Source organism: Marmota monax, unplaced genomic scaffold (assembly GCF_021218885.2).
Source record: "Marmota monax isolate L192 unplaced genomic scaffold, Marmota_monax_Labrador192_F-V1.1 WCK01_AAM20220418_F8-fsc00003, whole genome shotgun sequence".
Classification (NCBI taxonomy): Eukaryota; Metazoa; Chordata; class Mammalia; order Rodentia; family Sciuridae; genus Marmota; species Marmota monax.
Window position 1 is genome coordinate 25,497,703 of NW_026694084.1, and position 13,566 is coordinate 25,511,268.

The 13,566-nt window shown below is 39.9% G+C and overlaps 1 protein-coding gene across 13 annotated transcripts in view; it reads right to left on the reverse strand.

The window, feature by feature from the left end:
- Positions 1 to 13,566, reverse strand: part of Enpp2 (ectonucleotide pyrophosphatase/phosphodiesterase 2) — a 116,984-nt gene that overhangs the window by 102,653 nt on the left and 765 nt on the right. Inside the window, exon 1 of one of the 13 annotated variants that reach the window (XM_046464683.2) lies at positions 12,953 to 13,127. The exons of the other annotated variants lie outside the window; for them this stretch is intronic. Within the exon in view, the coding sequence (XP_046320639.1) occupies positions 12,953 to 12,973 (21 nt within the window). The 5' untranslated portion in view covers positions 12,974 to 13,127. Of the gene's footprint in view, positions 1 to 12,952; positions 13,128 to 13,566 lie in introns of those variants that run through there. 13 annotated transcript variants of the gene reach the window in all.

Here is a 13,566-nt window from a genome sequence, read left to right on the forward strand (position 1 = left end):
AGCTTCTCACAATAGGCCACCAAGGGACTAGGAAATGGCTCAGGTCAAAGTCATCCTTGATAAACAGGCAGCAAAAGCTTCTTTTTTAGCTGGTATCTGACAAGTAGGAGCCACCATGCTCAGTGAGCTCCCAGGCTGAGATGCTGTGACAGCCAGCTTTGCATGGCACCCTCTCCACACACCTTGTTTCTATTCCCACAGACTCTCTACTTTGAAATACTAGTTATTTCATATAAAAATAACAAATGTCTTGCAGACCACATGTCCAGTGCTCATGTAATTTCTTTACAGACATGATCTCATTTAATCATGCTAATAGGTACTATCATTATCTGTAATTTATGGGGGTGGAAAGTAGGAACAGAGAAATGAAGTGATTGAGCTGGGACTTTAAACAGTGTTGCTCCAGAGCTTGAGCGCTCAACCCTTTACTCCGTGCCATCCATCCCATCATTGGGATGGACGGATATGGAACCGAAATCACAAGTGCATTTCCCCATTGTTAAATCCATTGAGGACAAATGCAATTAACAATCAGCCTCTCAGGTCAGCTGAGCATGAGTTGAAGCTTTGGAATTCAGCAGACCTTGGTTTGGATTACAAGAGTTGTTGAGAACTTTCAAAAGTCACTCAGCTTCTTTAGGCCTCCATTTTGTTATCTAAAAACAGAAATAACAGTAACTCCTTCCCAGGGTGACTTTGGGCACATGTAACAAACTTTCTGTAAAAGTCCAGAAAATAAATATGTTGGGTCTTTTGAGCCATAGGAGGATCTCTGTCACAATGACTCAACTTGCTGCTAGTACTATGAAAGCAGTCACATGCCACATTGCGGAGGGGGGAGGGGTTGAAACAAATGGGAGGTTGGCTGTGTTCTAATAAAATTTTATTTACAAAAACACATAGATACGGTACAGAAACAGAAACAAGAGAATGCAGAGACAATTTACAGAAGTATCCACGGAGAATACCTGCAAACCATACATCTGATAAGGGGTTAATATCCAAAATATATAAGGAACTCAACTCAATAGCACAAAAATCAACAATCTTATCTAAAAATAAGAAAATAACCTGAATTAACATTTCTCAAAAGAACACATACAAAAGATCAACAAGCATAGAAAAAAACAGTCAACATCACTGCTCATGACAGAAATGAAAATTAAAACCATGATGAGATGTCACCTCACACTGTTGGAATATGAAAGATAAGTATTGGTGAAGATGTAGGGGAAAAAAGAGAACATTTTAATGCTGTTGGTGGCAATGTACATGGGCATAATCATTATGGAAACTAGTACAGAGACTCCTCAAAATATTAAAAACAGAACTAACATATGATCTAGAAATCTCACCACTAGGTATATATCCAAAGGAAATGAAATCAGGTCAGAGAGGTATCTACACTTCCACATATATCACTTACAAGAGCCAATATCTGGAATCAACCTAAGAGTCCATCACCAGATGGATGGATAAAGAAAATATGGTGTATACACACAATAGAATACTATTCAGTTTTAAGTGAGCTCTTATAGTTTCCAAAAACATGGATAAAACTGAATGGCATTATGCTTAGTGAAATAAGCCAGGCACAGAAAGGCAAATATGCATGATCTCACTCATATGTGGAATATGTATATTCTGCATATGTTAATTTATATATATATATAAATTGAACCCACAGAATCAGAGAGCAGAATGGTGGATACTGGGGGCTGAGGTAGGAGATAATGGCACATGTTAATAAAAAAGTTTCAGTTAGGAGGAATAGGTTCTAGAGACCTGTTGTACAACAGGGGACTAATTAATCATAACACACATATTATACACTTGAAAATGACAATTCAAATAGGCAATCTATGAAATCAGTCCAGGTGTCAATCAATAGAGGAATAGATAAGGAAAATGTATCTATACACAATGACGTTTTATCCAGTCATGGAGAAGAACAAGATTATACCATTTGCAGGAAAATGAACGGAGTTGGAGTACATAATTTTGAGTAAAACAAATCACATTTAGAAAGAGAAATTGTATGTGTTTTATCTTACATGTGAAAGCTAGAGGGAAAAAAAAAACAGAAAAAAAAAGAAAAAGAATGCCATGAAAGAAAAAGGAAGGCCATTAGGGTACAGGAGGAATCAGTGGAAGAAAGGAGGGAAAGGGGTGGGAATTAGGGTGTGAAATTGATCAAATTGCACTTTTATGTGGGTGCAAATATGCCATGATGAAAGCCACTAATGTGCATCATTAATATGCATGAGTAAAAAATAAATAAAGTAAGCACTAAGGAAAAGAAAATTTCTAAGACTAGTTTTAAATGTTCTCAGTACAAATGATAACTATATGAGGTGGTGGATATGTTAACTAGCTTGTTTTAATCATTCCAAAATATATACCCATATTGAAACATCATGTTTACAAAATCAATACATGTGATTTCACATTTGTCATCTAGACAAATAATAAAATAAATTGCATAAGTATGCAGATAAACAGCTTTCTTTAGAATCTGTACCAATGGTTTTTGAAGTATGATCCCCAGACCACAGTGTGAGCACCACCTGAGAACTACTTAGAAATGTGAATTCTCAGCCTCATAGTGGAACCACTGAGTCAGAAGTTCTATGTGGAGCACCCAGCACTGGGTCCTCCAGGGGACTATGTGGCAGCCAACACATGAGACCCACTGATCTAGACATTCCTTTCTCCTTCTGAAGGAATCCTTTCCTGATTATGAACAAGCTTTTTCCTTTTGTTGTCTTTTGTTCTGCAATTATAAAATAAAACTTTGGCATGTTCTCAAGAAAACAAAACAAACAAACATAAGACAAGCGGGATAAGGTTTGACCTGCACATTATAGTTTGCCCCCTATAGTTTTTGAGGATTGCATGAGATAATTTTAAATGTTTTACCCAATCCCCAGAGTATGTCATCAAAAATGGTAGTACAGTTGTGGATTCAACAGGAGATGATATTAAAGAGATAAATTTAAAAAAAAATAGTTTTAACCAAAATCAAAGAAATTTAACATTTTCAATAACCTCTGAAAGCTTACTTGAATAATGCACAATGTTCACAGACTTCTGAAATATTAAAAATATTATCAGCACTCATTTCCATATCTCTGCATACAATAATTTGCAGTTTTTCAGCATTAAGGAAATATTTATACTAAAATGATATTCATTGTTTAGACTGAAATTTAACTGGGGCATCCTGAGATTTTGTTGTTATTGTTGTTGTCCATTTGGTTCGGTTCGGTTCGGTTTTGCTCAGTCTGACAATCCTACCTGTAGATCACTATGGCTTCACAATTTGGGAACCACTGGTTTTATCGCCTAACAAGGATAACCCAACACAAGCAATATTTTGTTCTTTCAGGGAGGAAAAGAATTGCATTCTTGTGGAATTATCCCCAAGGTTCAAAACTAATAACTCCCCTGGGTAGAGGCCACTGAAACACTCAGACAACCCAGTGCTCTGTGCTCACGGGTGCCAAGAACAAGCTTAGGTCACCCAAGGAAAAAGTGCAATAATCTTACATTTGTTCCCGCTGATTAAAGTCAAGCAGTTTCCAGGAAAATGTTAGGCGCCCCTCATGTTACTATGTTGAATTAATATCTGAACAATATTAATGATGGAAAAACTCAATTATATCCAACATGTCCAAAGTTTTGCAGTTGAATTTGTCAGTGATCAAACAGTGTACTAAGAAAGCCTATTTTGTCAGTAAACAAAGCTTCTGAGTGGAGGAGACATATTCAATGCACATAAACAGAGAGGCCTAAATCAAGGATTCCTGGTAAACATTTGATAATGAAGATGTGGGCGGAGTAGGTTCCTTCAGGCTTCTGATACATTCCAGCAAGTGGGCTAATAAAACCATTCTCCAGGGAGTTGTAACAAAAGAGGAAATGTGGCTCCACATGCCACAATCCATGTTCTTTCACTTTAAAGAAGGGAGACGATAGGTGATGTGTCCACTAATAATGCTTTTTATTGAAAAAGCACAGTATTTAGTGTCAGAAGACCCATGCTTGGATTTCAGCTCCACCGCTTCCAAACTGTGCAAACTCGAGCAATTCACTTAGTCTCTTCACTTCATTTCCTATCTCTAAAACAGAGATGATAATAACTCTCATTTCACATACTTTGGTCAGGGCCAAAGGGGATCACAGATATGAAAATGCTTGATAAATTGTAAACTGCAAAACACTGTCACCTAATGTTCCTATGAGCAATAGCAGAACCTCTGGTGACAAGAGAATAACACAATGTTATGTTGAGTGTTACCAGATGAAGCCATGCTAAGGGTATTATGATCTCAAGAAATTTGTGTCAGCCCTCTCAGGCTACCATAACACAGTGCCACAGACAGGAGTTTAACCAACAAAGATGTATTGGCTCACAATCACAGAAGTCCAAGATGTCAGTCAGTGGGGTTGGTTTCTTCTGAGGCCTCCCACCTTGGCTCATAGATAGCCACCATTTCCCTTTGTCACTCCACATCATCTTTCCTTCATGCATGTCTCTGTACCCAAATTTCCTATTTTTATAAGAACTCCAGTCATATGGGTCAGGACCCATTCTGCTTTAATTTGATTACTTCTGTGAAGATCTTATCTCCAAATAAAGTCACATTCTAAGGTCTCAGGGCTTAAGACTTCAAATTTGGAGGGGGATACAATTCAAGCAATACCAACATCTTTAACTTTTTTCTGTTGAAAAGTGACTAAACAGATTTCACAGTGTTTCCCAATCAATGCCTGGTTTCTCACCAGACAAAAACATTCTACTCCACGATGGAGACCTTCCTGCTCATTGATATCTAAGATGATAAACTATTTAGTTTAGAATAAGGATCCAAGTCCATGGCCTCACACCTTCACTGAACAGCAAAACACTAGGCAGATTCCTCTTTTCAGAGGACTATCCTTGTTTTGTAGCAAGTGTGTCCTCACTTTCCTGTATATTGGGCTTATAAACAACAATTTGTCTCACATTGATAGGAAGACACTAAAATTTTTAGATTTTAAACTTGATTCTTTGTTGGGCTAATATGTTATCAATTATCAATCATTTCTTTGCTGAGCCTACAGGTTGTTCACACATTTTTCAAATCAGACACCTTCATTAAATCATAGGACTAAAATTATATTAAATAAAACTCATACATAATATTCATAGCATAGAATAAAAATAAAACTTTTAAACATAAAAGTATACCTTTTTTTTAAAAAAGTATGTCTTTTTAGCATGATTGCCATCTTAGAAAATGTAAATGTTCCATACAGAGGCATGAATGTATATATCAGAAGGCCAGTTATCACAGCACTGTGTAACATCAAAAAAGTGGAAACAGCTTATTGTCCAGCAATAGAACTTCACTAAAGAAGTCATCATGTTTGTGAAAAGTATATAACAACATGCAGTCATACTTTAGGTGTGTTATTAAGTGAAGACAGGTTACAGAAAAATAGAATTTTAAGAATACATGTGCAAGCTGGGCACAATGGCACATAACTGTAATCCCAGTGGCTTGGGAATCTGAGACAGGAGAATCGCGAGTTCAAAACCAGCCTCAGCAATGGTGAGGCTCTAAGCAACTCAGTGAGGTGAGGCTCTAAGCAATTCAGTGAGACCCTGTCTCTAAACAAAATACAATATAGGGCTGGGGATGTGGCTCAGTGGTCAAGTACCCCTGAGTTCAATATCTGGCACAAAAAAAAATTTAAAAAGAATACATGTGCAGAAGAAATACAAATGATCAATAAATATATGAAAAGTATTCAACATCTCTAGCAATTAGAAATTTACAAATTAAAACTACACTGAAATTCCATTTCACTCCAGTCAGTGGTCAAGTACCCCTGAGTTCAATATCTGTCACAAAAAAAAATTTAAAAAGAATACATGTGCAGAAGAAATACAAATGATCAATAAATATATGAAAAGTATTCAACATCTCTAGCAATTAGAAATTTACAAATTAAAACTACACTGAAATTCCATTTCACTCCAGTCAGAATGGCAATTATCAAGAATACAAGAAACAATTAATGTTGGTGAGGATGTAGGGGAAAAGATTCACTTGTACACTGTTGGTGGGTCTGAAAATTGGCTCAACCACTATGGAAAGCAGTATGGAGATTCCTCAGAAAACTTGGTATGGAACCACCATTTGACCCAGTTATCCCATTCCTCGGTATATACCCAAAGGACTTTACATCAGAATACTACAGTGATGCAGCCACATACGTGTTCATAGCAGCCTAATACACAATAGCTAAACTATGGAACTAACCTAGGTGCCCTTCAACAGATGAATGGATAAAGAAAAAGTGACACATATACACCATGGAATATTATTCAGCCATAAAAAAAGAATGACATCATGAGTTTTGTCTGTAAATGGATGGAACTGGAGACTATGATGCTAAGTAAAATAAACCAATCCCCAAAAAACCAAAGGTCAAATGTTCTCTCTGATATGCAGATGCTACCACATAACAAGGGGTGGGGGAGAAGTTCAGTGGATTAGACAAAGGGGAATGGAGGGAAGGAAGAGGGAACAGGAATAAGAAAGACAGTAGAATAATCAGACATAACTTTCCTATGTTTATATATGAATACACCACATGTGAATCTCCACATCATGTACAACCACAAGAATGGGATCCTCATTGGAATAAGTTTACTCCTGTATGTATAACATGTCAAAATATACTCTATTGTCGTGTATATCTGAAAAGAACAAACAAACAAAAGAATACATGTGAATAAAAGAATATACAAGGAGGATTCACCCAGGTGTTAATATGCTTATCTCTAGGTAGTGAGATAGTAGACAACTTTTGTTTCTTCTTTGTGCTTTTCCATATTTAATATTTTCTACAAAATGCATGTATCACATAATAAAAATGATTTTTCTTAAAAAAAATAAAATAAAAACTCTCTGAAGGGCGACATTGCCTTAGACAAAGCAGCGTTCAGTCCACTGAGTTACTATGGAAATTTTCACAGATCCTATTACAGGACTAATAGCAAATGGTCCCTTACCAAAGAGGTTCAAATGAGAATAAAAATAGTAATTTACTCAGCATTATAATGCAAACTATCATGTTGCAAAGAAGCTTAATTTCTTTAAAGACAAAATGAGGGACAAGGACTCATTGCTGGCTGAGCTTAGGACTTGAGAAATGGTATGTTTTTCAGTAAGGTTTTAGAATGTGTGGGGGAGTCTTGCTGGTGTAGGAAATGGCACAAGTAAACAAAACTTGCAGTCCAATGCTGGGTCTGCCTGAGGGCAACAAAGCCTTTCGCAGGAGAAGTTCATGATGTTTCTAAAGAGGCAGGAAAGTGAAGTCGAGGGAATCAATGGCTACAAAATTTATTGCTCAAACTGGGGCCCTCTTGAGTGTGAAAGAGGATGATGCTCTCACAGCTATTTTGACATAACAGGCATAACCTAACCCTGCACCAGGAAGCCAGGACACAGGGCTGCCTACAAAGCTGCCTCACACTGGGCCTTAAACACCAAGCTCAGATACTTGAACTTCATACACTGAAGCCTGGAATCTTAGAGCTGAAAGGCAATGTCAATGCCCTCCAGTCTGGCCAGTCCCACCTCTGCCTCTCCAGCTTTTCAAAGAACAGTTATCAAGACAACGCTTAAATTTCTGTGGCAAAGAACTCACTGCCTTGGAACAGCTGTTAGAACACTCTTCATTGTATTGATCGGAAATTGATCTCCCTGCGTTCCCCACCCGTGGCCGGGTCCTGCCATCTGAGAGATGGCAAACACAACACTAACCTCCCTTCCAGGTCAGCATGAAAGTTATAAAGATAGATGTCATGACTTCCTAAAATCTTATCTTTTTCACAATAAGAGTCTGTGCCCATCCTTTTTGTAGCATTCCGGCAGCTGTCACTCTTCACTTCGCATCTCCTGATTTATGACCTTTGAATGAATGCACTCTTGTCACCTTCCCTGCCACCCTTCTGGTTGGGGCCACCATCTTTTCTTGGTTATATCACCACAGCGCCTCCTGAGTGGTCTCTCTCATCCTTCCTCCCTCCAGCACACTGTCCATAGTGCAGCTGGAATGATCTTTCCCTAACACCAACTGCTTATGACACATCCCTGCTAGGCTTTTCCCCATTCTCCTAAGGATTAATTACAGCACCATAATTACTAAGCACCACTTCAGTCTCATCTCTTTCATCCCCTGCTCTCTGAATTGTTTTTTTTTTTTTCCGGTTTCTTGAGCAGCCCTCTTGCCCTCGGCCTACTGAAGGGACTGTCATCTCTGCTCGGAAACCTCTTCCCTCTACCATCTTGATCTTTCTCATTCCTACTCAGCCTCTGAGTCTAAAAATTTAGAAATTAATTTCACTAGAAAGTTTACCTTGTACCCACTAGGTCTGGATTAAACACCCCTTCTTAAGTGTTCCATGGGGCCTAAGCTTCTCAGATCAAAGCAAGTATAACCTTAAGGTCACCTGGTTCCTTGTCTAGCCCCACGATTATACTAAGCTCCATGGGATCAGGACTTTTTGAGCTTTGTTTTCTTCAACATCTAGCACCGTGGTTGGCACATAATTATAATTGCTATTAAGTTAACATGTAGCACCCAGATCTAGATAAAATTGTTTTAAAGTTGGTCTGAACGATACTGATAAGAATGGCTCTTTCCTTCCATGTTGCATACTACAGACCTCTTTTTATAAAACCAAACTTTATTTGAGAAGAAATCACTCACTTTTGATTTTATTGTCTGTTTAAACCCCTAAACCTTAACCCTTGGAAACTATCACATCTCTTTAACTTTTCTTCTGTCTCTTCTTTTCTCAATTTCCCTCTCCCAGTCTTTCTCCCTCTCCCTTTCCCTCTCAATCTTGCTCTCTCTCCCCTTCCCACCTACTTCTCTCACCACATAAATACACACCCAAGAATTTGCAACTGATGTTAAAGGCCCATGCATACAGCATTTTATATGTGTCTCTGCACACACACACTGCAAAAATAAAAAGTCAAATAGACTACAATATATTGATAACATTTGGACTCCTAATTCTCATACCTTTTTCCTGAACCAATGTGATCCATTCACAGATATCAGTGATAAATAATCAGGAGTGAGCACAGGGCCCAGTAGCATGCTAGTAAAGAAGTCCATCTGTCAATGCATCTGTCAATCAGTTCTCCTTTAACAAATGCACTCCATTATTAATGCAGCCCATATGCACCCTTTTGATCTGAAGGAATGTCAAAAGATTTGGGCCTTTGTAAAAATCAAGGTTTTAAATTAATGTTTATTAAATGTAACTATATTACATTTAATAATACTCATTATCCAACACTCATTATCCCTTTTTTATAGACAATGAAATAATCACTCAGAGAGAAAATCACTAACAGAGTGATTGCCAGAGCAGGGACATGAGCCCAGGTCCCATGGCCTCAAGTTCATGGTCATTAGCACTCATTAAACTGTGATCCTCTCAAAAGAGAAAACATGCACAATTTGACTTATGCTTACTCCTAATCACCATCTACTTCCTTTCTAGAACATCTTCTTAATTAATTAAGCCTTTGATTAGAAATTCTTAACTGGACATTCATAACTCAAGGGAACCCAAATGGTACACTGGTAGGAACCCCTTGGAAGTTAAAGTGCTATGTTGTATAGTGGTTGTTTTCTTGTTTGTTTTGATTTTTGTTTGTTTGTTTTTGTTGTTCTTGTTTTTTTTCTTAAAAGAATAGCATGCATCCAAATTGCAAAATGACCATGATCACAAACAGTTTAAGAACAACTTGAAGTTTAACTAATTCCCTGTAGAATACAATCATCATTCACTTCTCTGTCTAGAGTTTCAGAATGCACACAGTGTCTCTCTTTACAAAATCAGAAATGCACTTTCTCATTGGTAGTCTTGCAAAGGTTCTATCACTCTCTAGAGAGTCTTAGAGATTTCACTCGCTGGTCTATTCTGAGACCCTGGATGCCTTGTCTGAGCCAACTTCGTAAGAGTCTTTTTAAACCTTCAATGTCCTATGCCAAACTCCAGTTTGAAGAGGATTCCTTTGCCTTCACGAAGTCATCAGAGGCAAAATTGCAAAGGACTTTCATACAGTACTTCTTGGACTTGGATAAGGTTAAGATAGATGCTGGCAGCAATAAAAGAAACTGGAAGCAACAGGAAGAAACCCCCAGTAGATTATAGGGCAAGTTGGTAGAACCAGAGACTAGGATCATTTTCTCAAACACCCAAAAAAGTCTAAACCCTTCCTGTTTTAAGTAAGTGGAAGAGTGAGCCTTTTCTTGATTAATCATAGTTGATCTTTATTCTTTGCTATATTGTAGCATAGATATTTCCAGATTCCCTTTTGTATCTCAGTCATCTAATTCAATACCTGAACATAATACTCATTCACAAGAATTGCATAAAATTCATGAAAATTCACGGAGCATCCCAATTGAATACCGGTAATAAGCTCTAAAGACATTAAGACAAAGAGTGGATCTCTGTCCGTCAGGAGTTACAGTCCAATAGGGGATAGACAAATAGATAGTTGCAGTAAACAATAAGTGCTCTGGTAGCAGAAGTAGAGGAAGTTTGGGGAGAGTATGGGAGGGTTGCCTAACCCATTCTGGACAATGGGATGCAGATGGTCTGGGAAGTTTCCAAGAGAAAGTGGCTTTCAGTTGAATGTTGAAAGAAAAATAAAGGTCAGGCACTGACCTAGGAGAAGTACAAGGTGCAAAGTCATATTTAGTAAGAGTTTAATATGCCTAAATTTATATACAATGTGTGTAAATGTACAAAAATGGTACATCAGATGTACAGAGTGATAAACTATGAGACTGAAGAGGAAGGTAAAGGGGGACTTATGGAGAACTTTTATACATCGATGGAATTTTCCAAAGAATAAAATAGGAATCCGTTAAAGACATTTTACAAAGGATATGCATGATCATATTGCATTTTTAGGCAGACCGTGTAACCCAGCATGGAGATAAGTTGGGGTCAGAGAGTGAGCAGAACTGGTCCCAAGTGAAACTAATGGGAAGTTCTGATCAGAATGGCCTGAATCAAAAGAGTGACAAGAGAGGAGACAAAGGGGTCTGTATGAACTAGGTTCTGCAAGTAGACAAAACTTGCTGACATTGTTGTGAATAAAAAAGAGGAAGTCACCTAGGCGGATTCTGGTGTGTCTGGCTTGAACAACTGGAAATGCCATTTGGTTAGCACAAAATAGAAGAAAACCAGGCGTGGGAGAAGGAGAGAGAAACAAGCATGTTGATTTCGATAGGTTCAAAGCATGTCTATGGAATATCCAAGTGGAGCTGGTGTTTAGTGCTAGTGTTTAGGGAAAATGATTGACATAAGCTACAGATCTGGCATGACACCATATCATGGATTTATGGTTGAAGCCATTGAAATGAATGAGATTATCTGGGGGGCCTGCAGGACAACCAACTAAGGACAGAGAGTCCAGGAGGAAATGGCAGGACACACTAAGGGGTATGAAGCGAGGCCTTAAGGCATTAAACAGTAACTCAAAAGGGCAGATGGGAACCTGGGACGTGTGGTATCCCAGAATCCAGGACAGAGTCCAAAAAATAGAGAGGGAGTTGACCAACTGTTTCAAATGACACAGAGACTGGGTGGAAAGCCTATAAAATGCTCTAAGATTTGCCTTCAAAGAACCCTTGGGTGGCCCTGTCAGAGACTGGTCTTCAGAGGTGAGGGGTAGATGCCAGTGTCCTGGGTGTGAAAGGGTAAGTGGGTAGCAAGGACTCTGAGATAGTGAATGTCACCCCTCTTTCAAGAAGTTTAGGGGGAAAGAAGAGAAAACCAGGTGGCAGCTGGAGGTGGCCCCAAAGGAGAAGAGCAGAAGCTCAATAAATACCTGGTGAACACAAGTGTTAGAAAACTATCCTCCAAGGAACTGGGTATGTGATAAATAAACAAATACCAGAAGCGGGTTCCCTCTCCATCCCGCTGAGCACTAGAAAGACTTTTGTTTTCATTGCCGTTATCAGTGAGCAATGGCTCCATGTTTAACCTGTTAAAATAAAACCAGAGCGTGGAAGCCCAGCAATCCCCAAACCCTTTAACCCTTTGCTCCACACCTGAAGACTGGGGGCCCGTCAATGCTCCCCATCTGCTCCATTTGCTCTTGGAGACTTCCAAGTCCAGATCAAAAGCACCCATAATCAGTTGAGACCCCAAGCTCCCTCTATTCTTAGCCAAAGTGAGCCATGTCCATTTGAAAAGCTTGTTCAAATAGGAAAGTACAAAAGGCCAGAGCCTGGCTGCTCCGGATCCGTGCAGTCAATCAACATCTTTCCTTTGTGGAGCAGGCGAGGGGATCCAAGGGATCGAGGGGATCAGTGGTAGGGTAGGGGCTCCCTCCATCAGGAATATGCTTCTATTTCTTTGGGACACGTGTAGGAGACCAGAGAACGTTACTGAAATAGGTGGCTTTACAAATCCTTATCCTTCTTGCCAAGCCCTGGCCCAACAGGTAATAAACAAGGAGCCTAGCGATCTCGCTGCCACAGGCGGGCAAAGCTCACAGTCCCCTCTGTGGCTGGTAATGGCCAAAGGGGCTCACCCATTTGCACGGGCTGGAGCGGTGGTGAGCCGACATCCCCAGCCCCTCTGCAAGTCCTACCGGCTCGTTTTCCAGAAACAAGATACGTGTTTACAAATCCAAACATTCTCTGGCAAAGACAACTCGAAATTAGTTAAGCTCCGCGTTTGCGCGCCTGGAAATCTCTCCAGCTGAGTGCAAGCGAACGCAGCCCAACAGGAACCGGTTTCCGGCAAATCGGGAGGCCCTTTGCTAGGTTTTTTCTGCTTGACAGAACAGCAGCTTTGACCGGGGAGCCCAAGCAATGGAGGACGTGCAGAGAGAAGCGCCTACCGTACCCGATCGGCGTGGCGGGCCATGCTGCGGGCGTCGGTGACTGCTCCAGGCTGCGGCCGGGGACCTGGGAGCGGTGCCCAGGACGGCTGCTCCGGACTGCTCTTGTTTGCGCTGGGCCGTTTGCTTTTGGGATTTCTCCAATGCAGATGTAGTCAGGGGGCCGCTATCCCGGGGGACAGTGATTCCATTGGAAGCTGGCCTTTGACAAGACACACACATGACCTTTGACTAAAATGGCTTTGGGGAAGGAAAAGTGTCCGGAGGCTGAAGACGGGGCGACCGGTACAGCCATTCCATTCCAACCCCCAACAGTGCCTAGTTAATTTTTCATCTTTCAAGGAGAGTGTGTGAGGTTTGGTTTTCCATCTCCTTCATTCTGCCGGGTTCATTCCCTGTTTCCATAAGAATTTTGCTGCAGAAGTTTCCTGCCCCGTGGTTGTTCCCAGAACTAGCATTTTCAGGTTAAGCCGGGGCAAGGGGACACTGTATACAATTTCCTCTAACATTCTCAGGAATACTACCACCATTTTTTCCCTAGAACATGCTACAGCTTACAAAGAGCTTTCCCGCAGTAATGCTGTCATCTGGCCTCCCAAACAATGCCTGGGGAGCTCTC